Source organism: Podarcis pityusensis (assembly GCF_964106645.2).
Source record: "Podarcis pityusensis genome assembly, chromosome: 2".
Taxonomy (NCBI): Eukaryota; Metazoa; Chordata; class Lepidosauria; order Squamata; family Lacertidae; genus Podarcis; species Podarcis pityusensis.
In genome coordinates, this window is record NC_138029.1 from 82,994,249 (window position 1) to 83,022,017 (window position 27,769).

A 27,769-nucleotide genomic window follows, 5' to 3' on the forward strand; every position below is an offset into this window, starting at 1 on the left:
GGAGGCTTGTTGAGCCACAGGCCGTTCAAAGTATGATATTGTGTGTATGCAGCCTCTTCTGACCAGGTGTTAACTAGACTGAAGGGGCAACAAGGATACAGCAGGGCTCCAGAGCTGTCTTCCCCAAAATCCCACACGTTTTCTGAGCCCCTCATGGAGAACTCAGGAAGATAAAAGTTCTCTATTGTTTCCATGAATATGAAAGACTCCCCACTCCAGAAGCTCATTGCATGAGAGGTTGAGAGAATTTGTGTGGCTCCAGGGACAACACCTGTAAAAGGCTCTGGGCTGCCTCAAGGAAGCAGGGAAGAGCTCAGTCCTAGCTGTGGCACCAGTGGGCCCCCAGTTCTTCTTCTTCCTGCCCAATTGTGCAGTAAGCCCCTACTGCCTGCATATCAGCTCTGAGCCATAGGCATCAGACAGAGGAGAGCCAAGTGGCAAGGGAGCTGAGAGACAGCCTGTTGTAGCTCAGGCAAAGTTTTCTCATCCCAAATCGGAAGCCTTCTGGAGTTCTTCCTGTCCAGGAAGATCCAATAGCCAATCAGGGTAGGTAGTCCGGAGCCTGAAAATGCATTGCTACCCAGATGTTTTGGACTACAACTCCCATCATCCCATCCAGTCTGGGGCTGATGGGAGTTGGAGTAAAAACATATGGAAAGTGCAATACCTCAAGAGTGGCCTCTCCCCATATGAACTGACCCGGACCCTGTGATCATCATCTGAGGCCCTTCATGTGCCTCCTCCACAAGAGGTCCACTGGGCAACAACATGAGAACAGGCCTTTTCTGTGATGGTTTCTTGCTTGTGGAAGTTTCTCCCCAGGGAGGTTCATCTGACACCTTTGTTACATATGTTTAGGTGCTAGACAAAAGCATTCTTCTTCTCCCAGGCCTTTTAGATGGGGGAGGATTGTTTTTGTTTGTTAATATGTATTGTGCTGTATATTTTGTGCTTTTATATTGTAAACCGCCCTGTGACCCTCTGATGAAGGATGGTATGGAAATAATAATAATTTGGCGAAAGCTGTTGTAAACCATAGTTCTGGTAGCTCACTGCACCAGTGACTGGCACAGAAGCCTGAAGATTACCGGATTCTGGTAATGGCTCTTGGCATTTGTGGCATCCATGCCTCAGGCTGGCCCCTTGTCTTAACTCTGCTGTGGATCTGGATGCCCATCTACCTATGAGAGAGCAGTATAAGCAAAACAGAAGTGCAGTGCAAAAGCTTTTTTGTAGAACATTGTTTTCCAGATCCTTGCCTTTCTATTGTGGGTCTTATATTGATAAGAGATAGTAGTGCAGATGGTTTAAAGGGCAGAAAAGGAAACGTACTTTTATAGCATACATTTCTGTTGTACCAAAAAAGAGTCTTTGGAATTTCCTCTCCGAAGGCTTGTAGATTCTCAAACAAATTAGATACCTGACCACAGAGAATAGATTGCATCTCTGAGTGGGAACCATGTGGGCTTTATCCTATTGATCTCTTGCCAGGCCTCCAAGTCACCTGTACTGCAGTTTCATGAATGCTTTAGAAAACAGAGGAAATGTCTTCCAGCCATTTGTCCATGCTATACATTATATAGTAGTAGTCCTCCATGTGTGACCGTGTTATATGGAGAAGATAAGCCCAATGCGGTATTATTTCCATCACATAAAATATTAACATGCCAAAATATGCAACAATGAATTATGCCAAGTGGGTCATTATGACCCCTATTAACACATTCTTGTATTTCCTTGCACTCAGCAGCTCTACAGGCGCCCAAACTATCAGTAAGGGCAGTCCGTTCCCACCCCCCATGCACACAGTTGACTTTCATTTTTGAGCCTCCTTCTCGGTGAGCCCATGGGCATGTTCAGATCTTGGCTGGAAAATGAAGCAGCTGGAAGAACCACTCTGACCTTGGTGGGGCTTGCATTTGAGCTTGCCAGAGAATGCACGGGTTACTGCACCCCTAAACACACAAATAGATACAGTCCATTGCTCCTGGCACAGTAAAAGTGAAATGGCACTGAAGTGGCTGGTTGAGCAATAAATGCAACCACCAAGGTTTTGGAAACAAGACTGAATTGTTTCTAGAGCACGGACTAAAAATGCCAGGAGAAATGGTATATATTTTCTCTTGCACTTTCCTAACTTTGTGTGTGGGACAGATTTCATGGCCTGCTTTTTGTTTATCTGCACAGTTTAGGTGTGGCTCTCTCTAGAGGACACGGCAAATATTTCTTCAGAGGAAACGTGACCATAGAAGAAGGTAGCATTTGCACAGCAAATCAGATTTCCTAGGCATTTGTTCAACTGTTGCATGATAATGGGGCTTAAGGCATGGAGGTCTCTCAAGCAGTTTTTCTGCTCTATTGCCCAGTGACCTTGTGCATGTTTTGGACGTGTGTGTGTGAGAGAGAGAGAGAGAGTGCATGCACACATATCTAATTGGATGAAAGATATATGTGAGAGATTTATGGGGACAGTGCCCACAACAAAGATTCATTGTAACATAGAATGGCTGCATCATTTTATCCCTCACTTTGTGGGCATCTTTGTGCTAGATTTGTGGTTTTAATTGATTAGGCCTGTTAGGTGGATCGGACCGCAGAGCTATGCAGCCACCTTGCTTCCCAGCAAGACAACCCCCACCCTATCTGTGCCAATTTGTGTTTTTCATGGTCAAAACATCATCATCAGAGTAGCAGATCCCCTACTTTTACTATTTGAATTATACCTGTATGCCTGTTAACCACAGTTGTGGGACTCTTGAATGTTTCAGAGCCAAAACATACAAAAGAACCTGGGTCCTGCTGTTCAGACAATGATAGCTGAGGTTAAGATAGAGTTTTCATTCCCCTGTAGTTACTCTTGATAGATAGTTCCAGCCTAAACCACACATTCTGCATGCAGAATTTCCTTGGTTCAGCCCTTGGCATCTCCAGTTAAGAGGATCTGGATGCAGGTAATGTGAAGGACCTCTTTCTGAAACTGCCTGCCAGAGTGGACAGCATAGGGTCTTCTATAAGGCAGCTTCCTATGTTCCTGTATAAACAATTACCCAAGCCTACATTGGTCATCTTCATTTTGTATTAAAGATTCTGTTTTGTCATCTCAGTCAGTAGAGCTTGAGACTCATAATCTCAGCATCCTTTTCCATTCCTATCCTCAGCTACTTGCCTTTTTGATTATCTCTCATACCCACCTCCTATGCTTTTTTATGCTTGTGCGTCTTCATGAGTTTTGTTTTTTAAAAAAAACTTTTTAAAAATACAGACAGCAGTAACAAAAGAGCATATGTAACAGTACCACAAGGTCACTAAAGGAATAGAGAACACACGGGGCTATTTCCCAACACTGCAGCTTCACTGGTGCAACCGACTAACGTGCATGCGATGGAACTTCCTTTTCCTTTCCTGTCCCCTCCAGCTCCCTGCACACTCACAAAAGTATATTTGGGTGGTGTACTAGGAGAGGAAAGGGAAAGGAAGTCCCGCCGCATGCATGGAATTCCACTCACTCAGCATTGGATACAACCCACTGATTACAATCCTTAGGATATCATGCTTGTGGGACAACTAGGGTAAAAGCGCCTGTTGTCTTAACATGCTTGAAGACCAGCTTGAAGTTTGTACAGGTGTCTTCCAGCTGTCTAACCTATGTGGTCCTGTATATATAATGATATTCAGTTCCCAAGGTTTAATCAAATGCATTCCCTTGGTTCTTGCATATTTTTGAGTACTGATAGAAATACACTTGATTTAGATTAGTTATGGTATATAACCTAGCAGTCCACTCCCTACCCCAAAGAAGGAAGAATGACTGTCATGAACTGTATACAGACACTGAACTGATACTGATAGCTTTCAGAAAATGACCCTTGTCACATATTCTGATTTCAGGATTGAATGATTTAGAACAGCCTGATGTATCTTTGGCAGACGAATGGTAAGTCTTCAATAAAGCATGCTGTTGATTTGTGTTGCCCTTTTTGTTCATGTGTGGTGTGCCTGACTCCTTTTGCAGAATGACAATGGGAGATCATGCTTACAAATATTTGTTGAAATTATTTTTAACCATGCTATGTTCTCAGGTCATATTGCAACACAGACTTGCATCCTGAGCACCGCCAAATGACTCAGCTGAAGGCTATTCAAAACTACCTCATGGGGAAAGAGCCATTGCTTCCTTGTGAGTTGTTGATTAATTTTGATAAGTATTGCCGGCATTCCTCCAAACTGTATTTGCCTTTTACAGAATAACACACTAGCTTCATTTTTAATGCAATACACAGGAAATGGGCAGCGTACATCATTGGTGGGGGACTGAGCTTGCTTGAACCATCAAATCAGTAGCTGGTCTAGGCAAGCTTTTTTCTCTCAGCCTCAGTTCCCCCATCTGTGATATTGGGGTTATAATACTGACCTACCACTGAATGGATTATAACACAATAAAGATTTGGAAGCTCTTTGAACACTACATAAACACTAAGTATCTTTACTTAAGAAAGTTCCATTTGTACTGGATGTTATACAACAAACTGCTGGGTTGAAACTTTTGCTTGCATCACTAGAAATACATTGGCATGTATTACTGAGAAAACCAAGATGGATTTTGACGTTCAGACTGTTTGATGATCATACCTGTATGTGCTTTGGTAACAAAAACTCAACTGAGCTGTGGTTGGGATGTGAGACAGTACTGTCTGCAGCACAACCTTTCACATGAAACTGGGAATTTTCAATTGCTGGCCACAGAAAGAAAATGTTCCATGTGTTCATCTAATTGTGTCTTCTATAGTTGGCACTGGGACAGAATATAGGTGGTGGTGGATCATAACCAGTATTGTGGAATGATGCTACCAAGCATGATAGTCCCTGGATGAAAAATAGTATGGACATATGGAACTCGTATAAGGATTAGTGCAAGGAATCCAGGAAATTTAGATTTTCATGTGCAAGAGAAAGATGCTAGCCATGGTATGTGAGATTTCCCTCCTCCCCATCTCATCTCAGATAGGTGAGATTTCCATCACTTGCGTACCTATACGTTCTTCTGGGGCCAGAGTCCGCAGTGAAGCATACAGTCTCTAACAGCAGACATGTAGCCTTCCTGCCAATATCTACTGACTCCAAGTTTACTGTCGTAAGAAGGCTGCACACATGCTCCTTATTAATGCTTTTAAAACTTTATAGGTGATAAAGAATTAATACAGGAAGTACTGTTTGATGCAGTGGTCAGCGCACCAATAGAAGCTTATTGGACCAGCCTTGCACTGAACAAATCAGAGTAAGTGAACAAAGCATTGCTTATGATTCTTTTAATAATGTCTTCACTCGGTTACATCATTTATTTTTCACCAATTCATTAATTGTTTTAAATATATGATGCACAGAAATAGTTCACCTGCCCTTATAGACTCTTCCATTTGTATCAGCGGAAAGATTTGATTCATGTATACATTCTTTAGAACCCCTTCTGTACTAGAGTAATGGGTGTTATATATTATTAAAATACTACTTCCAGAATAATGACCTAAATCATAGATTTCCAATGTGGTGTGATCCAGGTACTGTTGAAATCCATGAGCTATCAACCCAAAGCCCAATGGCCACGCTGGCTTCCCCTGATCTAGACTGTCCTCCTGGTACAGGCTTTGCTGTCCTGGCATCCTGAGAGTGCCACTACTCTCTCTTCTCAGGTGCTGCTACCAACTGTTGGCGTTTTCTAAAACTGGGGCTGTGATGTGACTTCACTTGGAGCCCTGGCATGTAGAGTTGCTAAGCTGAAACCCAGCTATTTCTCTCTTCCTTTAAACCCATTACTAAAACAAAAGATTGGGCAGCTGTGTAGCTATCCTCAGTCCTGTCATTCCCCCACAATCATCTACTACCCGCTGTAATGAGCAAGTGAGCTGTACATCAGCTGAGGAGGGAGTCTGACGACAGAGCCTGCAGCATAATGGATGAGAGAAATGAGGACTCTCTTGTCTTCCAAGTCAGCAGCCCATTAAAGGGCCGTGGGGGGAATCTCTAGGCAGCCACCTGACAACCCTCATGGCGTCATTTGTTCTGGAGCGGCAAAATGAAATTGCATGGACAGCATTTAATTTAATAATAATTTTAAAAAACCAAGATTGACATGCAGTGCCCCTGCTGACTTGCTCTCAGAGTGTTTTGCATAAAATCAGTGCATTAAAGCCACATTTGAGGCCATTAAAAACCAATTTTGAAAAGGGAAACTAGGAAGGGAATATAGAAGATTCACTTAAGGGACCAATTGGGCATTGTCTAAAAGCACATGAAGAATAGTGGAGTGTCATTTCTTTTTTTTCTTTTTTCTTTTTGAAGGGTAAGCGGAACAATGAAAAACAATATCCTGGCATGACTTTGCTAGTCCTTACTCCTAAGAATGCACAGGGTTGCAGCCTTGTCCATAGAGCATCAGATTAGAGCTGGGGAAATTTCTGAGATTCCCCCCCCCCAGTACCCCTAGAAAAAGTTCACCTCACATAATTTCCCAAGAATATTCTCCACCATTAAATTAAATTAAATGGTAGCAGCCCCCTTTTCTCTGCCACCAGACCTCAGAACAATTCTGGGTCCAGGGCATTGTGCAGGATGCAAAATGGTGGCCACAATGTCAACATAGTTGCTTCTGCCATCATGTCCAGTGCCATATATATATTAGAAATTTAGGTGAAAACAGAAGAGGCTGTGCTACAGCCACTGGTAATGGTGAACCCCACAACCACCCCCTGAAAACACCTGCTAGGTAATTTCTTATTCCCCCACCTTGAAAAAGTGAGAGAAATGGTGCTCCCACCCATCAAAAAGTAGGGTGTGTTGTTGTTGTTGTTATTTTGTACCTCACCCATCTGACTGGGTTGCCCCAGCCACTCTGGGCAGCTTCCAGCATATATAAAAACATAGTAAAACATTCAACTTTAAAAAGCTTCCTTATACAGGGCTGCCTTCAGATGTATAGGATAATTCAGATAATTTCAAGCGGCCATTTGCACACAACTATAGGTTAGGGAGATTGTGCATCTGTGTTGACTGCTTAACTGTTTATCCTTTCAGTCTAACTCCCACTGATTAATTGGGGAAATATTTTAATTTCAGTTAAAGCTTAAGTTGATTATTGTATTTATTAAAACTGATTAAAATTGCAGTCCTGGTTTGTGCTTGCACTTCTTGTGACCTCAGAATATCTGCATACCATTTACCGTCTGGAAATGTAATTCTTCCTTGTGTGTTGCTCTCCTTCAGAAATTCAGACAAGGGAGTGGAAGTTGCCTTCCTTGGAACTCGGACGGGTCTTTCTCGTGTCAATTTGTTTGTGGGACCGGAACAGCTAACTAATCAGTAAGTAGTATATGGCAATATAAGAAAGCAGTACCGGAAGTAGAGAACCATGCACATAATTTTATATAGTCCCTTCTTTCCCTTTCCCACTAGTTCTCTGCATTCTAGTTCAGATTCTATGTGTCAAAACAAAGGACACCTAAGCTCTGCTGGGCCAAGTGTGAGCTTCAGCTGTTGATTTAGGAAGCCCTGAACAACTTGGAGCCTGGCTATATGAGGAGATACCTTCACCTCTTTAGACCAGACTAGCCAGTATGATCTCAGAATGAGGTCCTCTTGGTTGCACTACAGTCTGCAGAAATGCATCTGGTAGCAACCAGGGAAGGCCTTCTCTGTTCCAATTTAATTTGGGAAGCTTGTACATAACAGATTGTTCATTCAATTTTCAAACTGTTTCATCCTGCCTCATCACACAAAGAATGCAGATCTGTTTTTAGCAGGTTTAATACAGCTCATATACCCCCAAAAGGCAATGGATAGCTATCCCCTTGATTCCCCCCCCCCCACACACTTTGAATCTCCCAAGAAAAATGGTTCCTCATTTGCACCCAATTCATCATGCATTGCTAGCTACAAAATAACATTTTAAGTGAGAATGCCCAGAATCTCAAGACTACTTTACTATTATTATTTGTTATTATATTTATTTGTTGCTTCTTACACCAACCAAAGGGTCTCAAAGTAACCTACACAATCAAAACTGAAATAACAAAAATACAAATATTGAAACCAAATATTGAAACATCAATAAAGTAAGGCCTAATGTGCTTTTCTGTTACGCTTCCTGGAAGATGTTCATTGCTTACTTACTGGGACTACCTACAAGCTGAGGAGGAGACAGGTTTTCCAGCTCCTGTTTCTTAGCAGCAGCCATGCTTATTCACTGCAGCATGTTTATTTTATGTGCATTCTACCTGGGAAGGCATTGTAAACACAGTTGTAACCAGGCGCATGTGGGGCTGCCATCCTGACACCAGTGACTCTGGTATCTAGAGGGTAGCTTACATTATTCTAAAGTTACTTTCAGAAAAACTAAAGAAAGAAGGAAGGAAAGAAAGAAAACTTTTGTTTTTTAAGGCGCTTAAGATGTAAAAACCAAAACAAGCAAACATATTATGTTTTCTTCTGTTTCAAGAGACTTCTTGACAGCTGGAGACAAGGAGAATATTTTCAATGCTGATCATTTCCCGCTTTGGTACAGAAGAGCTGCAGAACAGATACCAGGAAGCTTTGTCTACTCAATCCCTTTCAGCACAGGTTTGTCATTTAATTGTGCTTTGATTCATAGCTAATTCATACACTCAAAACCACTTTGAGAAACACGTGAAATGTGTGGTATAAAACCTTTAAGCAAATAAAAAGAAGGACGGACGGACGGAAGGAAGGAAGGAAGGAAGGAATTGCACCCATCAATCCAGATTGGTACCCAATATTTCTGCTTACTTAAAACTACAGGCAGTTAAGATTTGCAGGATTTAATTTAATATTATGCTGTAATTTCGCAGTTTCTAATTGCACTGTGCACAAAAAGAACTGTTGTTTAGCGTGAACACACAAACGTACTGGCTTCCAGGGGGGCAGCCACAGTCCTTTAAGCCCCTCCTTTGAGCTCAGCACAACCTAGCAACTAAATTAATGTGTGGCTTAGCATGTCATTCGAATGTGGGGTCATGGTTAATCTCTCCCCTCCTTAACCAAGGTTTGTTCTTGGTTACAGATTATGGTTTAGCAGGATGGAGCTTGACTACAATCTCCAGTTCAGATGACATGCAAAGCTTATTTTAATCTGCTACTGTGAAAACATACCAACAGTTGTTTAAAAATACATAGTTAGAATCTTAATTTGAATAACTGCTTCTTTTTTTATTGTAGAAACAGCAAACAAAAGCAATGTGGTAACAGCAAGTACTGCCATTCAGCTTCTAGATGACAGAAAATCTCCAGTGGTAGCAGGTAAAAATTATTGCTCCTTTTCTATATCAATATTGTAAACAGGCTTTGCTTTCTTATGCTACTTAGACTTCCTATAAAAATTCTCACTTAAAGACTGTTTTGGAAGTAAGTTCAATGAAGTGCAACTTAATGACCTAATGTCTGGACCATCGGAGGCCTCCTCACCTTAAAATGCTTGATTCTGAATGCCCTGAAGACACGAAAATCCTTCATTATAAGTTGGAAGGGGTTTAATTTGCAGTATTACAAGGCAGTGTTTACCGAAATTTTAGTATGGCAAATCTGAAATCACAAACCTTTCTTATTATAAATTTTAATTAACATAGGTGGACCCTTATTAGTCATACTTGTGTATGAAGTTAGCTGCAAATGTATATATTCAGAATAACAATATATACAACTAACTTAACAGGAACATCAATGGACAACAGTACTTCTGAAGCAGCACTGGAGTTCACCAGTGTTTTCTACAAGCTATTTCATACTCAATGTCCTAACTTCCTGATGTTGTTGCCATCAGCCCCAACCAGCATGGCCAAGAGTCAGGGTTGATGGGCACTTATTTCTAATGTTTTTTGTTTTATTCCCTTAATTTATTGACCACTGTTCATCCAAGGATCAAAGGGTGGTTTACGGGATCGAAAAACAAAAACACATAATAACAAATGAAACAATGCCTCCCCACAACACACGGTTTATAAGGCCATAGATGGTTTAATTAGCCAAAGGCCTGGGAGAAGAGAAATGTTTTTGCCTGGTGCCTGAAGATATGTCACGAAGTCACCAGGTGAGCATCTCTGTGGAGAACATTGCACAGCGGGGAGCTCCTGCAGAAAAGAACCATTCTCATGTTGCCATCCTCTTACCTCCCATGGAGGGGGCACACAAAGAAGGGCCTCAGATGATGATAGTAGTTGCACCCGCCCTGTGAAACAGCCTCCCATCAGATGTCAAGGAAATAAACCACTATCTGACTTTTAGGAGACATCTGAAGGCAGCCCTGTACAGGGAGGTTTTTAATGTTTGATGTCTTACTGTGTTTTAATTTGTTGGAAGCGGCCCAGAGTGATTGGGGCAACCCAGCCAGATGGGTGGCATATAAATATATTATTAGTATAACTACTACTATTACTATTACTATTACTGTTGCAGGGTCTGGGTTGGTTCATACGGGGCGAGGTGGTTTTTGAGGTATTACAGTATTTAGACATTTAAGGTTTGAATTGGGCTCAGAAACTGATTGGCAGCCAGTGCAGTCAGGCCAGGTTGGGTTTAATATGCCCAAACCATCTTGACCCTGCAAGCAGCTTGGCTGCTGAATTCTGCACCAGCTGAAGTTTCCAAACTGTCTTCAGAGGCAGCCCTGTATGTTGCAGTAATCTAACCTAGAGATTACTAGAGCACAGAAAACAGAAGTTAGGCTATCCCTGCCCAGGTAGCTGCGCAGCTGAGCCAGCAGCCAAAGTTGGTGGAAGGAGGTGCAGTCCAGCCATATCTGAAGAGCACCAAGCTGGCTGGATCTGGGATACTCCTTATGTAATGATACAAATGTGATTAGTGGAAAAGTATCTTTAAATTGTGGTGTGAAAAGCAGTATTTTGAGTCAAACCATTCTGAAACACATCTTTGCTATTCGCAAACCTTTCACTCCCCCACAGCAGTCTTATTCTTCGCTTCTTATGGTGTTCTCCCCTCCACATTGTAAAATTATCAGTCACTGTGTAGTGAAATCCATGCAAATATGAAAGAATCCTTTCCCGTCTACAGGTTGAGATGAGGTATCTGGGCTGCTTAAAGAAAGAGAACTTGAACTTTCAAGAGTGGGACTGGGCTAGCATATTATCCTGGTGTGGGTGCGCATCTTTAAGTTGGCCTGCGTCAGTCAGGTACAACAACCCACCCTCCCACCCAACTTCCAGAGTACTGGATTTCCTGGTTGCTGTTCAAGGCAAAGCAGGCATTTTGGGTACACAAAAAGTACGGACTTTGTATATGAGCTGGTGTATGCATAGAAAGAGTACCTGAGGCTGAAATGTTACTGGGGGCAGAACCAATAGTTGAATAACCAAATTAGAACTTGGTTCACGTAAAACTACAATGTAAATTGTAGCAATGTTTTCGTTTTGTAATGAATAGTGCCAGAACAGTAATGCTGCATTTTATTTATATCCAGTATAGCCACGCTCTTCCCTGTGTGCCTTTCCCTGCTGTTTTGTTGCTGTTGATTCTTACGTTCAGTTCACTGCATTCCCACAACACTTTAAAATCACAAAAAGATTAGTGCACATTCTAATAATAATGTACAGCTTTTTTCAAGCAGTTTTGCCTGATATAAACATTTTTGCAAGCCGTTTTCCCTAACATAATGCATTTGTGTCTTGTTTTCATACATGAATGGTTTTGGGGGGGTGAAGAACTGCATCGCAAAATTCAGAGCAGTGTGAATTTTAAAGGTAGCTGTTCAAGGAAGTGTGAATTAGTTTGTATTAAAATACAAAATGAACAGAACTTTCCTCTAACCTTACTGGTGAATAATATTTGAGTATAAGGTACCGTTGATGATAATGATATCCAAAAGGTTAAAAAATGGTATATGATACTCAGCTGCTGTAAGTCATTTGGGCATTTGATATGAATATTGGCAAATTAACCCAAGGCCAATAAGCTTTACACACTCCTCTAGGCAAGCAAGGCTGCCTTTGCCCAAGTTCTCCTCACAAACATTTGATTAGGGATACTTGCATTTGCGAGAGTCCCCCTTACATGTTCAAATGTTTACAACTTCCGTAATAATAATAATAATAAGTAGTTGGGAGCTTGCGTTCTGGGAAAGCAATGCTGGTTTAGAGATTCCTTGCAGCTGTCAGGTGTGCTAAGGACTCCTGGTACATCCTTATTCTTGACCCCTCATGGCACTGAGGTGGGGATTTGGGCTGCGTGGAACTTTCCCACTCTCGGCATACAGTGGTGAATACACCCAACATGTAGCTTAATTTATCAAGGCACACTTGTTATTAAATAACTTTATTGCATGCTCTTATCACATATTAAGTATGTCCAAGCTAGGAATGTCCACTCCCACATAATTGTTTCAATCAGCGCTGTTTATGATCTGTCACAGTTCTTCTGTTATTTGTCTCACTGTCTACTAGAGCAAATGTTTTTGAAATTAATTACATAATTAACCATTATTATTATTAAGTAATATCTCATCTTTTCCCCTGACAGGGACTCAGGTCAGCTTATTATTATGTTATCATATGTTACCATTGAATTGTTCCACACAATTCATTTCAGTGCAAAGGAAACAGAGGGCAAATTGCAGAGTGGTAGGGAGAACGATCAGTTACATATCATTATGTATCCTTTGTGGGTTGAAAAGGATCACAACAGTGAATACTGATCGTATTCTCTAGACTGAATTGTATTCCGGAAATGGGATGGGTATGTTAATGTTGGTGATTTCTGTTCCACTTTCCATTTTTGCTGGAATTCTCTGACATCCCTAGCCCAACCACACAGCTTGAGGATCAATACAGTCCTGATACATTTCCAGGACACACTGAAAGGATAACTTTTAATTTTGCTTCAATGCATTTTTACAATATTTGGCTGTTTTAGAGAGCCCTCCCCACAGGGAAATGCAGCAATGAATGTCTTGGCCAAGTCAGAAAAACTCTAAGGTGCTTTTAAGAAGATTATACAACTTTCAACCAATGAAGGAACACTTGCGTATAATACATGTTTAATGTTTCAGGATGTGCTAAAGTAACATTAGACATTTTGAATGAGAAGCATTTTGAAGAGCAGGAGATGCCACTGAGCATTAATTGCACATTAGCAGATGCTCTGGTTATCTTTCACTGAAGATAGGATGCTGACCATGTGGTCTGAATGTCATCAAACACTATCCTTTCATAATGGGAAAGGTTACGGCAGGAAATAGTTTATTATTAGATAAACTGGCTTGTGAGAAGAACAGGTGCTCTTCACCACAATATTAGTTACCGGTACTTGGAACTGTCCTCTGAGTTCTCTGAAATCTCTGAAATCTTTCTAACTCAGTTGGCTGCACAAAAGCTAAAACTCAGGCTCACAACCAAGTGGTTAAGTTTACTTAGGAACCTTTTGTGAGAGAGTTTGTAGAAAACTTTAGCAAAACAAACAAAACGAAGGTGAATAAATCAGATTTCCACTATCAACATTTTTACTGGCATTCCAAAAGAATTTTAGAACACCAATGTTGATTCTTTCCCAAGTCGTATATGGATTAGGGGTGATCAGAAGGCAGATCAGGATGTGCTAGCAGACTCCCAGATGTTTTATTTATTAAATTTATATCCCACCCTTACTCCCAAAGGAGCCTAGCTGTTTAACAATAGCAACAACAAAACAGCAAATGAAGAAAGCTAATCAGGACTGGGCTTTTGTGGGAAAGGTCTGTGAAATCACTTTCTACTGAAGATATATGCTTAGAATGTGTTCAGAGCTACCCTGTTCTTTCATTCTAACAGCATGTCTTTAAAACCTAGCTCTGAAGTCTGCCTACTCCTGGGTTTAAATGCTTTTGCTGGTTTTTCATTTCAATTGAGAAAATATGAAGAGGAGAAAGTAAGGTGCCTTCTAGCTTTTGCTATCATGCTCACTATCTTTCTGAGGGTGTATCCTCTTTCTATGGCTATTTGAGATTTAAATATAGCAGTGAGGTATGTACCACAAAGAAGTATCAGCTGCATTTAACAGGTGTCTTTTCGTTCACTGTTGCTGGTGTCCTCTTAACACAAAGGAAAATATTCTAGGGATGCCCAACATACAGTTTTAAAGCACTGTAACCTGCTTAGTAGCTTCAGGATTCTATATGTGCCCACCTCATTCTCCAAGAAATACTGAATACAGGATCCTAAAACTGAGAAGCTGGACTAGAGCTTTTTTTAAAAATAAAAAAAAACACCACACCATATTCTTTGCTCTCAAATCTCTTTTTTCTTGAAGGCCTTCTTGCATTATTGATTTATTATCAACTTTGACACTAGTTTATATAATCTATTTCTTCCAGTCTAAAATCTATTTTGATAGATTTTTCCAACAAAAACATGGAAAACAATTTCATTTACAAGCATGAATAATCCTTTGCAACAATATTCACTCTATTGGAGATTTTCTTGGAGTGCTATGGCTTCAAGGGAAGTGTAAGGGGAAATGCAGTGCATCACAAACAAAATGGAGTCTATGCTACCTTTTTCAATCAAGAAATATATTTACTTGTTACTTCAGAATGCAACCCGCTCAACATTGTAATCGTTATATTAAACATTGTAATCTGTAATGGGAAATGGGGAAAGTGTCAGAAACATGTTGCCCATTCCACTCCAGTGTTGGAACTTTCTGTAGAAGTAGAAGAAGTGAGCCATAGATCAGAAAATTCAATGGGGCCCCATTGACTGCATAGTAAAATAACTATAACTTTTTCAAAAATGATGAAATTTGCAGGTGTATTAGCTGCTAGTGAGTGGGCGACACCTGCAATATTTCAGACAAATAGGTTAAAGAATATTTTGTGTAGTCACCTTTACTTTTCCATTTTAGGGTATACCTATAGCTTATTTTCTTTGCAAATGAGGGGGTGAAGTCTGCCAAAGTTTCACACAGATTAGTGCAACAGGGCTTGTGCACAGACTCCTAGGACCCAAGGCACTGTGACCTGCCCCCAATGTATTTTTTGAGGGCGCCAGAGCCCCCACTGTTCAGAGGGTGAACGTGGAGCTGGGCATGGTGCAGCTCTCCCATGTTTTCCAGAGCAATTTGAATGAAAATAGCATACTTCATAGAGGTACATGAAAATAAATAACCTTCTACATAGGATAGATGCAAGAATTAGGAAGTATGCTGAATGATAAACTGTTTGAGACGTGTGTTTTCTGCTCGGTTGGCACCAGCTGAAAAGCTGAGTTCTTTCTACATCCCTTCCAGAAGCACTGAGATTGAAAGTTTTAAAAAAAGAGCCCTGGTAAAGCTATTCACTGGTTGGAAGCTAGAGGTGTCTATCAAGAACCATAGCAATTCTTTTTCCTCCCTACTCCCCTCATCCCCAGTCCTTAAAGATAGAGTTTAGGGGTAATATCCTAGTCTCTGTTTGTCTGGGTTGTCTGAATGCCCACCCTAGCTGAAACATCATAAACCTAAATGATGCAGGCTAAAACTAGACATGATTATCACAATTAATGTGCTACTTTTTTGTTATGTAAATAGCAGCTGTGGAGGAGTTCAACTCTTTCCTTCACACAATCCTGACAGAAATCTCCTCAGTGAGACTGCTTTTTGGATTTCAAGGGGAAATCAAATTGGAGACTTCACTTGGAAAAAATATATCTTCCGAGAGGTGATTTTTGTCAGGACTTCAGTTGTGTCTGAAAGAGAGTTAAACAAGGCTGATTAGCCTTCCCTATGACTGCTATTTGCATAGCAAATATGTGCACATCAATTGCATTCACAATCAGTATCACATCAGGTTTGCCCTGAGTCTCTGTTTTCTCCCTGGGGAATGGTGGGTGTCTCTTTAATATTGTGTTATACCACACTCCTCATGGCAGCCATTTTATGCTATGCCATGGGCCCTTGGCAGCTATTTTTTAACTGGCATCCCCAGTGCACTCAAAATGTGCCCACTAGTATAAAAAAGTTGATGATCTCTGGTATATAAATGGCATGCGAACATAATCTTTATCTTATCACAGTTAAAAATTACAAGTCTGTTCATACTATATAGCTTCTGGAACCAAAATGGCATAGGCAACTTCTCTTGGAAAGATGTTAAAGGAATAACAACCATAAAATGTTTCTAAATCGGATATAAAATAAAATGTATTTCCATTCTAAGTTTCAGAATCTAGAAAACTGCTTTTGATATTTTTATTTGAGACATAAAATTAAATGAGCCCATGCAGATAATTTCAGTATTTAGGAGCAGATGTTCACACCAGTGCTTTGCAAATTAAGGGCATTCCAGTAGGGATTCCTGCTATTTGGTACCCAATGAGTATCTAAAAATAACTTGCAATGCATTTGAAAATTACTTGCAAGCATTTGTGGAAGATAATTTGTGGTTCTTATATAGCAAATGGTGCCTTTCATCTAACTACATTAGGCATAAAATGCCCCAAGTTGCAAAACGCTAGCTTTCCATTTGTTAATTTAAATGATTAGATCTATATTTTTCCATGTCTAAAATGTCTGCCGGCATCAGCAGTGTTAGTAAGCATGTTGCTGCAACTACGGTAGTTGTACACATAGGCTTAAAGGTAAAGGTAAAGGGACCCCTGACCTTAGGTCCAGTCGCGAACGACTCTGGGGTTGCGGCGCTCATCTCGCTCTATAGGCCGAGGGAGCCGGCGTACAGCTTCCGGGTCATGTCGCCAGCATGACTAAGCCGCTTCTGGCGAACCAGAGCAGCGCACAGAAACGCCATTTACCTTCCTGCTGGAGCGGTACCTATTTATCTACTTGCACTTTGACGTGCTTTCGAACTGCTAGGTTGGCAGGAGCAGGGACCAAACAATGGGAGCTCACCTCATCGCGGGGATTCGAACCACGACCTTTCGATCGGAACACATTAAATATTTCTATATAATGTAATGTGCAGATGATTTTAAATGTACAAAGTCAAAAAGGGCACACTGATGCTCGGAGTGGGAGTACTGTGACAGGGGACACACAAAATGAGTCACAGGTACTCCAGAGCTGGGGTGCTGTAGGCTGCGCCTTCATTGCTATTGTATAGACATGTAGCCAATTTGGCAACTCCAAGACTGCGACCAAGTGAGGTGAGATGCATCTCGGTACTTATGCTGATAAGACCAGCCTTGAGAGAGATAACAGCCTCACGCTGAACTCTGCTTTGCTACACTACCCTTTAGGGCCTCCTTCCCCAGGGAGGAGTGGGGCTGCTGGTATAAAAACTTAAATGGGTTCTCCCTCCTTTTGTTTTACCCTCACAACAACTCAGTGACGTAGGTTAGGTGAAGAAACAGAATCTGGCCTAAGTTAGGATTGCCGTACATCTGGAATTTCCTGGACATATCCTGAATACTGCAGTCGGCAGCAGTGTCTGGGTGGAAATTGGTAAAATGTCTGGGAAAATCCGGATGTACGGCAGCCCATGTCAGCAGTGCCATTTTTGCCAATTTTCCATAAAAATAGCTCAAAATCGGCTCTCTCTTTTTGCCAAAAAAGCCCAACAACTTTAGTCAAAACTTTGCCCCCCCCCCAAAAAAAAACCCCGTCCAAATGTTCACTGCTTGAAAAATGGCAAACCAACCTAAGGGCACCGAGCAAACTTCATGGCTGAGTGGATGTGTCAAATCATTTTGGCTCAAAAAAGAAAAAGGAAAAAAATGTTATTGTTGCTGGATCAGGCCTATGGGTCTATCTAGCCTACCATCCTGTGATCGCAGTGGCCAACCAGATGCCTATGGGAAGCCCACGAGCAGGATTTGAGTGGAAGAGCACCTCTGGTTTCCAGAAATTGCTATTCTGAAGCATTGCTGCCTCCTCCCATCAAACTTCCTTTTTCCACCACTGTTGCACACTGGGTCAATAGCTTTATCAAGCCATGTATTATGATCCCATGGTCTCAGTCCTGGTCCGTCACCGCCAGTTCAGACTCCATGAGTGTATTTGTTGGGGTATTAATAAATGACCACAACAAATGAATACTGGGGTTTGAACTATTTAAATCTTGAATTTATCCAAGCATGAGTATCTGAACAGAATTGCTATGAATCTTAAATCACTTTTTACTCCCTCCACTTAACATAGTATTGGAGCCCTAAGATCAGCACACGAGAGACCTACAGCAGGAGTCAGCAAACTTTTTCAGCAGGGGCCGGACCACTGTCCCTGAGACTTTGTGGGGGGCCGGACTATATTTTTTTATATTTCCCTGGACCATCCGCAGGCCAGATTTAGAAGGTGATTGGCCAGATCCAGCCCCTGGACCTTAGTTTGGCTACCCATGACCTACAGTAACACACCTTGTTTGCAACTCATGAAACTTGAGTTCTTTGTGTAATTTAGTATTGGCAGAGGTGGATTTTGGGCAGCACGACTGGTTCTGCTGCACTGGGCATCTAGACTAGGGGGCACCACAGGGCATCAGACCTATGACATATTGAATTGAGCAGAAAGGAAGATGAGAGGTGGGGAAGTACCATATTTTGGACTGGCACTTGACACTGCTGAAATTTGAAAGCCGTCCCTGGCATTGTAGGACTGTAGGGCTATTGTACCTTTAACAGGTATGTAGCAGGTAGATATTAAACAGAGTAAGTCTTTTGGAGTATAGAACTACAATTAGGGGGAAAGCTTCACTGGTTGCCATTCCATCTGTTGGATAACTTATTACTGGCTTTATTTTTGGCACTCCACCTCCACCTGCAAAAGAGGGTACAAATCTGCACGTGACATTTGAATATACTTTGTTATGCAAATGTGTGTCTTTGTCAAGTGCAGCCGATTGCCCAGTCTACATATGGTATACCAGTGGCCAGAAAAATCTTGTTGGCACCTCTGTAGTTATATGCAAACAGTTTTGAATGTGGAAAATCAAAATGTAAGAGTAACTAATAAATCAGCCATATTCCGACTCTACTCAGCTTGTTGGGCAAGGGGAGTAGTATATGTTTCTGAAAGCCCGTAGCAATCAGTAACTCAAGCCAATGACCTCTCAAATGACTCTTTTTCCTCAAGACTCCTCTTCTCCTTGCCAGAGGGGTTCTTTTCACGGTGGTACTTTGCGGTGATTGCAGCATAAGCACAGCCATACACAGCGGCAGCCAACATCATGAGACATACAATCCCACAGACCACTCCAGTTATTACTACAGTGGCAATTGCATGACGCAAGCTAACGGGCCGTGGCTTTGGTTTCGGTTCACAGTGTGACCGGCTGCTGTCTCCTCCATGTTCATTGTGATGGGCAAGCTTTGGAGAACTTTTGTGCTCAGAAGTATAGTGAAGAGCATTGGCCTGGTGGATATCGGAAGCTGTAGGAGGGCAGATTCCATACAATTCATAAGGAATTCTCAGGAGGTCTTTTCCCTTCCGATGATCAGGTGCTGAGCAGATGATACTGTCACTAATTCCTCCTGAAAAGAAGGAGAATTTGTCAAGCTCTTGCTCACTCAGAAGAACCAACCAAACACCCACTAACTAAAGTAATGAAGAAACTGATTTTTCTCCTGTATAAAAATGACAACCATCTTCTATGCTAGTTGGTTTACAGTTGAATTACAACAATGGAAAAACCTCAGTTTTGTTACTCATTTGTGAAACTTAAGCTCTCCTTTCATTCATAGATGCTATTGGAAAACAGTCCAACCAAGGAAAACAAATGGTCATAATAAGGTTGCAAATGGGGGGGAATACACCATTGGCTTGAAGCCCAACATAACCGTGATTAAAGCCAACATGGAGGAAGTTTAAAATGGCCACCATATAGTAACTGTGTTTTGGAAACCATGGTTAAATAGATGCTGAGCAGAGACAAAAGCAAATTAGGTCCTATTTTAATGTGAGAATGATCAGATGTTTTCCATTCAGTGTCAGAGAGTTGGCCTGATCTGAGTGATGGCATGCCACAAAACAACAGTTGTTGTGAAGGAAGTGAAAGGTCTGGGACCAAGAGGGTCTATGTGCTTTTGGTGGAAATTGAGAGCAGAGACAAAGAGCTCAGGAAGCAAAGAGGCTGAGGGAAGTTTCAGTAGCAAGACGAACCAGGAGATAGGACCAGGACGTAGGGGCTCAGAAGATACACTGGCTAAAGAAGAGAGACTAAACAGAGATAGACTGAGGGTAGGAGATAGTTAACGGGTAGGAAATACTACACTTTCTTTGACTGCACTTTATATTTAAACAACTGTATGTATAAGATCGCAGAGAAATTAGTTTTGGATTGACTTTACATTGGTTTCTAGGGTTCTGGTTTCTTTTTCCAGGGACAAAAATGTTATCACACATGTCTTCAATCACTTGAGGAGTGAATTTCAGTTTGAGCATACAAAGGGGTGGGTGGGAAGAATCTCCTATTTTTTCCATTTTATTGTTTCTGTTTATAAGTATACATATAGGTATAAAATGAAGTGAGCAAAAAGTATGGACACAGAACTTACAGATATAAAAGTTATATAGTAGTAAAATTGATGTAATATGTCTGTTGCTTTTTGCTATCCCAAGAGTTATTGAATTGATGCGAGCCATTTTTCAACAAATCTGCTTTCTGTCTGCCTTCTTTAACTTGTATATAAAAGGCCCTCCTTGCATATTCAAACAATGTTCGCTCCCATTCTCTCAGACTTGGAATTTAGTCAGATCTGCAGTATTTTGTATGTAGAATTCATGCTGCCATGACTGTAAGATTTTATGTGATTTTTGTTTTAAAAAATGCTATGATGCCCTTCAGTGTAATATAAAGATTCTCAGAGCTCACTCCTATGCATGTTTTTTTCAGGATGAAGGCACACTAAGTTCAGTGGAACTCACTCCCATAAAGTGTGCATAGGATTGCACCCCAAGACTCTTACCAGAGAGTAAACACCATTGAGCTGAATGGGATTTAATTTTGATTGCTTAGGATTGTTCTCTACAACTGCAGCCCTAAACGCATTATGTAGGAGTTGAACTCAGTGGAAATTACTTGTGCATTAAAATTGATACGATTGGGCTGCAATTTACTGCATGTTGATGGGATTAGGTAGGAAAGAATAATGGAGACTCAAAATTCAGTCATAATCTTGTAAGAAGATTATTCCGTTGTCCAGCAAATAATTACAATAGGATTGTCCACCACAACTGCTGATGAATGGCTTGGAAAAAACAATAGAAGAATCATATAAGGCTGTAATTCCATGCACAGTAGCCTGGAAATAAGCCCAATTGGACTCACTGTAATGTTCATCTGAGTAGAACATGCACAACAGTGGTGGGGAGGATCTTTTTGTTGGGATACTGCCAGGAAGACAGGGGCATCAGGCAGGCCCCCAGCTGGCTCCAGCCACTGGCCAGCAGCCGTTCTCCCCTTGGAACAGCATCAATTAGCGACACAAGCCTCAGATATGCTTAGAGACCCATGCACGCTCTATCAGCGAAGTGTGTAAATCTTCTCACAGCAGAAGAGGTGGACAGAGAAATGTGTAAGCATAATGTACAGCATTTTATTCAGCATAGTTCAGGAATAGAGTAAAACATGTCTGCTTCCCTTCGTCTCCAGCAATAACACAAAAGCTATATACAAACAGAAGTTCCCAGCAAGTGCTGGAAGTAAACAGGCATGTGACATACAATAGTCAAGGGAACTTTTTAAGGTCGAACAGAACTATATACAAACACTTTTTCACTCCATGGGTGAGATCCTTATCAGGTTCTGCCTCATGGGCCAAATTTGACAGGTGGGCAGTGTGGCGGTTTTGTATTCTGACAGTGGGTTGTTAATGTTGCCAGAAAGATGCCATGTGATTAAATTGTATTTCCTGGGACAAAAATATAGCTTCTCCCACAAGCAGAAAGGTTCCTCCTTTGAAACACTGCTTACCACATTTTGTAGTAAGTGAAGGACTACATATTATCATCTAACTCCCCCCCCCCCCCGTCCTCACTGTCCTCTATTACGTCCATCCTCAGCAATTATCTAACTGCACAACTGGACATTTTCACACCAGGCTAAAACTTTTTGTTCTAGTGTACCTTTAGCATAGGTAATATTCAGATTGTTATGCTGTTTTACTTGTGTGTGGTGTTTTTTTTAAGGTGGACATTTCATTCTTCTTTTTGTTCATGTGTGTGTGTGCCCGTCCATCCATCCATTTGGGGGATATAAAGGTAGGGCAGATTATTTAGTGGATCTGGGAGAGGATTGGGCATCATTAACACAGGATATATCAGTTTGCTTTATGTAAGTCTTACAAGAAAACTGCTAGTGAAATGAAAAATTGCTGGTGGAATATACAACATGTGCTTTTCCCAGATAGCATTGATAGTAACTTGATTTCTATTCATGTTACAAATGTATGCAGATTAGAACAGTGCAAAGATGGGAAAAGCAAAAAGGGTTCTTAATTTGTCTTGGAAAGCTTCTTTCCCCGAGATAAGTTTATGAAGTTATTCTACAAATTTAACAGTTAAGTTATATTCATTCATTATGTTCTTTTGCTTACAAGAAGATGTCTGTATGGAGCATGACTCCAGCAATATATCCTAGGATGGAAAGAAATTACTTAGTAATATTTTAACCGTTCAAGGCTCTTGGAAAGTGATGACCACCTTGGGAGTATATTTTATCCAGTACTCAAATTCTGAAATAATAATAATATTTTTATTATTTATACCCCACCCATCAGGCTGGGTTCCCCCAGGAAAAGCAGGAGGTGTAAAGAAACCCACAAGCTCCATCCCCCAATTCTCTCTTCTACATTTTAGCTTAATCGTGATCTCATGTAGTCTTCTCAAAGCAGTAGCTAAGGTGTCCATCATATAACGTAAGAAGGCTGGACTCCTCTAGTTTCATTCCTCAGCCTGCTAACTAGGAAGTTTACTTAGGAATAAATATTTTGAGTACAGAACTGCATGATGTATTGTTTCATGGTCAGTATATCTGCTCTTACTACTACTAGTTTGAAACCATGCTGAATTTTGGAAATACGACAGCAGTGTCTCCACTTGTTTCCTTTGTAAGTGGTTGAATTGATTGAGTTGAAATATGTGTATTGAATTGCAACTATATCAATTGCTTCACATAAAACATCCTGAAGTGATTCAACAATAAAAACATCAACAATAAATACACACATTTATAACATTTCAAGAACATAAGAGCCTGCTGGATCAGGGCAAGGCCCATCTAGTCCAGCATCCTGTTCTCACAGTGGCCAACCAGATGCCTCTGAGAAACCTGCAAGCATAGCATGAGCACAAGAACTGTGGTTTCCAGAAACTGGTATTCAGAAGCATTACTGTCTATGACCAGTGGGGCAAAGCATAGCCTTCATGACTAGTAGCCATTGATAGTCATTGATTCATGAATTCATTTAATTCAGTACAGATTGGGATAAAAACCAATGAATTGATGTTAGTTGTTGATTAATGCAGATACAAAGCTCTCTCTCAAGATTCTAAAACTTAGGGTCACCTAAAGACACTGATATGAAATGACAAATAAATAAATTGCTGCCATGATGGCCCCTGGCTCCATGTTTACAGGAAAGGTATAGTTTACAGAAAAGGTCCCAATACTAGCTGCTGGGGGACAAACAACTGTTCAGAAACATCAGAAAAGCATCTAGCAGGTCACCATTACCAACAAAAGATCAGGCTCAACAGATCTTTTGCCTGATCCAGCAAGGCTCTTATGTTGTGGCTTCAGTATATATAACATAAGTGAATGGTCCAGACTTCCCAACATGCTCTTACAGTGTGCAAGTAGCTGCCTTGTCAACAATTTGTTAAAGCCATGTATGTACTACTAAACGTAATATGAACCCTCTCAATAAGCAGAAGTCATAGCAACTGCTGTATAGAGTTAAGAATGTTGTAATGTATGATATAGGCAACCCTAACCATCATCACTTATTGCTATATTTAAACCTTGTTACACAGTATCAAGTGTAGGAAGTGTATAGGCTATACAGTAAATTCTACATCAGGAAGTCATCCATACTCAGCGACTCCCTCCACCAAATCCATTTTCCATGTTATTAGATGCTCCCTTGAATTAAAACTTCAATAAATAGCGAAGGTGAGATATGTCTTAATGACATTTGCTGGATATACAGTATATGTGTAACAGAGAAAAATTACTTACCTCTATATAAAAAACTTTCCAGCCACAGTTTAAGGCCAAAGACTTGACAATTGCATTGCCAGAAGTTACCCTTAAACAGAACAACTTTCAGGTTTGGGAGCGATTCCAACAGAAGTCTGTCTACTTTCTGAAGTTTATTATGTTTCATAGACAATAAAGTTATGTTCCCTGTATTTTTTCCCAGAGTTCCGGGCATACTTAATATATTGTTGGAGGATAAATCCAGCTCTTTTAGGCGAGAAAGCGAACTAAAAGTTTTGTTGTCTACATATTCAATGAAGTTCTTTGTTAGGTTTAGTATCTGTAGATGTTGCAGTTCTTTGAATGTGCCAGGCAACAGACCCGTGATAGAGTTATTAGATAAATCCAGGATTTTGAGGGCCAGAGTGTCAACAAAAGCACTTTGACTGATTTTCTGAATGCGATTATTTGACAACAGCAATATTTGAGTTTCAGCAGGTAAGTGTGAAGGAACTTCAACAAGCCCTCGATTCCTGCAGTCCACTGTCTTTAAAAAGCGATTACACAGACATTTTGGAGGACAGCCACTCAGCACATCTGTTAGCAAGATGACACTTGAAATCAAAAGCAATGAACCTATGCAATAAGAAAAGAAGTATCAGTGTTACATTCTGCATCTTGTGATGGCAGTTAGTGTATTGAAGATATGTACAGAGTAAGTTTGCATATTTGAATAGCAGGATGAACTGTAGTTATAGTCATAAAATCCTCATGTCATGCATATCAGCAATTTTCTCAAATATACAGTATCTAAATGAACCAAGTTTCCATGGGTTGTTGCCAATGCTAGTCCTACTCAAAGTACACCAATTGAAATTAATGACCATGGATAGTTTAGATCCATTAAATTCAAAGGGTTAGCTCAAAGCTTTGTTGGGGAGAATCCTAAAACTTTATCAGAAGTGCAAATGTGCCCTATGAATTTTACACCCAGCATAGTAAATGAATTCCACTGACAGCATGGAGGGCTAGAAAACATTCAGCAGACTATTTTCAGTGGAGCGTAATTGTAATTTTATTTTTATCAGTATTAATGGTTTGGTCAAGCCTCATAATAAAACAGCAGGTCCAACTGCTGCTTAAGGAATTTTTCATCCATGTTACTTATTCACTGATGAGCCTCGCATTGGCTGCTCCCTGGGAGACACTAAGACCATGGTTAAGAAAAACACTTAAACCAGTGGTTAACTTTAAGACTATGAGTGACCTCGTTTACTTCAGCAAGTCTTTCTCAGCTTCTTACATTTCGTCATGTGATCTGTAGTCACCCTGATCTACAGCATTCTTAACCGTTTAGAAACTTTCCAGCCTTCTAGAGCTTCCTTGTTAAGTTCTATGAATTCCTTTCCAGTGGCTCCCCAGCTTGCACATTGAAATGAATGAGATAGCCAACATGCATTAGCGATCTAGACAATATGCACATTTGAGTGAACTGAGTCCGGTGTGTTGAGCAAGCGTCTGGGATGCTTTTCTGGATCAAACATCAAAAAAAACAACAACAAAAAAAACCAGAGGGTTGTATCCAATGGTAGTCCTATTCTCAACAGATCCATGCAAGTGAATAGACCCGACTAAGTTTCATTAATTTCAGTGAGTCTGTTACTTTTTTGTACTGTACACCGTACAATAACTAGTAACTCTTATTTGAACAAATGTTCTTAAACATCTCTATTGCTGTTATTATCTATAGTTCTATTAATTCTATTACCAGTATTTCATATTATGGTTCACTTGTTCGTGTCTATAATCCATAAGCATTCTCTAGTATCTTAAATGTCTCCCTTCTTTGAAACAGTGAATGAAGTTCACACAGTTCCTTACAATGGCACAAACAATATAATGAGTACTATTTTTTTATAAATAATATTTCTCAGACAGCATTCTTTGTATGTATGCACACAGTAAAAGCAATCATATACCAGGCAATGATAGCTAAGAGCCATATGTCCAGATTGATAAAAGCTTTCCGTCTCCTTTCATGAATGGTCCCTGAGGCAGATCAGTAGTATCTCTTATTTCTAAGCAGGAGTCTTAAGGGCTTGAGTCTTGTGTACATTTATTTTGGGGTAAATCCCAATGAAATCAGAGGGACTTTCCACTTGGCAAACATGCACAAGGTTTAGCTTCAAGTCAAATAGTATTGAAATATTCAGGAAAAGTCACTGAATGTAGAACTTAAATTTCCTAAAAGATACAGATATTTAAGAGCCTTTGATTTCATAACCAAGCATGTCAGCCTTCATATGAAGCCATTCACTTTCTGAGATTACAGTTTATCTTGTACATAATTTCTCAAACTTCATTGCCAAAAATAGTGTTTGAAGTCCCCCTACAAATATTTGAACTGACCCTACAAATGTCTGATTACGGTTTCTGAATGTTGCATTCATATAAGGAAGATAAGGAGATGCATTTTGAATCAGCATGCTTAGCATGCAACAATTTCCTTGAGTCCACAAAAAAAATGTGGTTTATTGATTTGTCTGGATTTTAAAGCATAGTTTATTTGCAAAAGTAATATCCCTTCACAATACATCTACATAAAAGTATATCTTACCTTTCATGGCTGTTCACTTGTCGAGCTTGCAGGTCTCAGTTCAAGTTTTATATGAAGCAATAACTCTCTGTAGCAAAGTTGCTTCACTGCTGCATATGCATTATTGCACTTATTCAGAAAACACAACTGTAGCTGCCATAGGACCTCCAGCTAATCACAGCTTTATAAATGCTGGTTAGTTCCCCTCCCCATTCAATCATGTTTCTTTTCAGATTCATTGACTGCTCGTTTGCTACCCACAGAGATTTCCTATGCCTCTCTTATTAAATCAACAGGCCTTGCAGAGTGTCTGTCAACCTGGGCTAGACAGCTGCAACACAGAAATCATGACCTAATAGCCTAGCCTTTTCAATTATTTAATCTACCTCAAATCCAAGGCACAAAAATAAAGCTGACTTTTTAAATCCCATGTAGTTCTTGATTTCTGTTGGATTGTTAGCCATGCTTTGTCAATCCGTTCAAAATCAGATGACTCTGAACTTGCGTTCCCGCCGTCCTTGGCTGTGATTGGAGGCAATGGGGTGTGTAATCTCAGTATGAGGAGGCCTTCATCTTGATTACATGGTTTTGACCGTGCACTTGTTTACTGTTCTGGGGCTTATACTTTAGATTTCCCTAGGGATTAGCCGTGCTGACAGGATTTTATTGTAAAGGGGGAAAACAAATTTTTGTGTTTCTCTTTTTGAAGAAAAAAAAAATGCCCAAGAACTTCAGACATTCAAAATATGAGTCCTCTCTTTTTCCCCAAACAAGAATGAACAACCTTAACTGATATATGGATTAGCTTTATGCTGCAGTTGTGGGTATAGTGAGTTGTGCCACTGCTGCTGAACATGCCTGACATAACTCATCATCGCTTTCACTTATGAGGTTAGGTTGCCATTGAGGGAACAGGAGGAAAACACCCTCCTTCTTCCTCCTAACTCCCTACCAAACCTCTGAATAAGTGCTTGGGTCACATAAAGAAGAGGACCAGCCCCTAATACAAAATGCTAGAAACAGTTTCTCCACTGGTGAATGGGGTGGGGTTGGGTGCC

At 40.5% G+C, this 27,769-nt stretch overlaps 2 protein-coding genes across 4 annotated transcripts in view; one reads left to right on the top strand and one right to left on the bottom strand.

Annotated features, from left to right (window-relative positions):
• CACNA2D3 (calcium voltage-gated channel auxiliary subunit alpha2delta 3) overlaps nt 1-27,769 on the top strand; it is a 479,869-nt gene that overhangs the window by 379,736 nt on the left and 72,364 nt on the right. For both annotated transcript variants that reach the window (XM_080996726.1, XM_080996727.1), the window contains 7 exons: nt 2,188-2,255; nt 3,889-3,934; nt 4,080-4,177; nt 5,182-5,275; nt 7,258-7,353; nt 8,489-8,610; nt 9,226-9,306. In XM_080996726.1, coding sequence (XP_080852852.1) covers nt 2,188-2,255; nt 3,889-3,934; nt 4,080-4,177; nt 5,182-5,275; nt 7,258-7,353; nt 8,489-8,610; nt 9,226-9,306 — 605 coding nt within the window. The remainder of the gene's footprint in view (nt 1-2,187; nt 2,256-3,888; nt 3,935-4,079; nt 4,178-5,181; nt 5,276-7,257; nt 7,354-8,488; nt 8,611-9,225; nt 9,307-27,769) is intronic.
• LRTM1 (leucine rich repeats and transmembrane domains 1) lies at nt 11,077-27,362 on the bottom strand. Of its 2 annotated transcripts, none has more exons than XM_080996826.1 (3): nt 26,733-27,362; nt 24,155-24,751; nt 11,077-19,448 (listed from the first exon to the last, which is right to left on the bottom strand). In XM_080996826.1, exons 1-3 carry the CDS (start codon nt 26,737-26,739, stop codon nt 19,012-19,014), a joined length of 1,041 nt encoding a protein of 346 aa, XP_080852952.1. In that variant the 5' UTR covers nt 26,740-27,362; the 3' UTR covers nt 11,077-19,011. The 2 variants fall into 2 exon arrangements, with proteins under 2 accessions (XP_080852952.1, XP_080852951.1); XM_080996825.1 differs by lacking the exon at nt 26,733-27,362 and adding an exon at nt 25,419-25,689.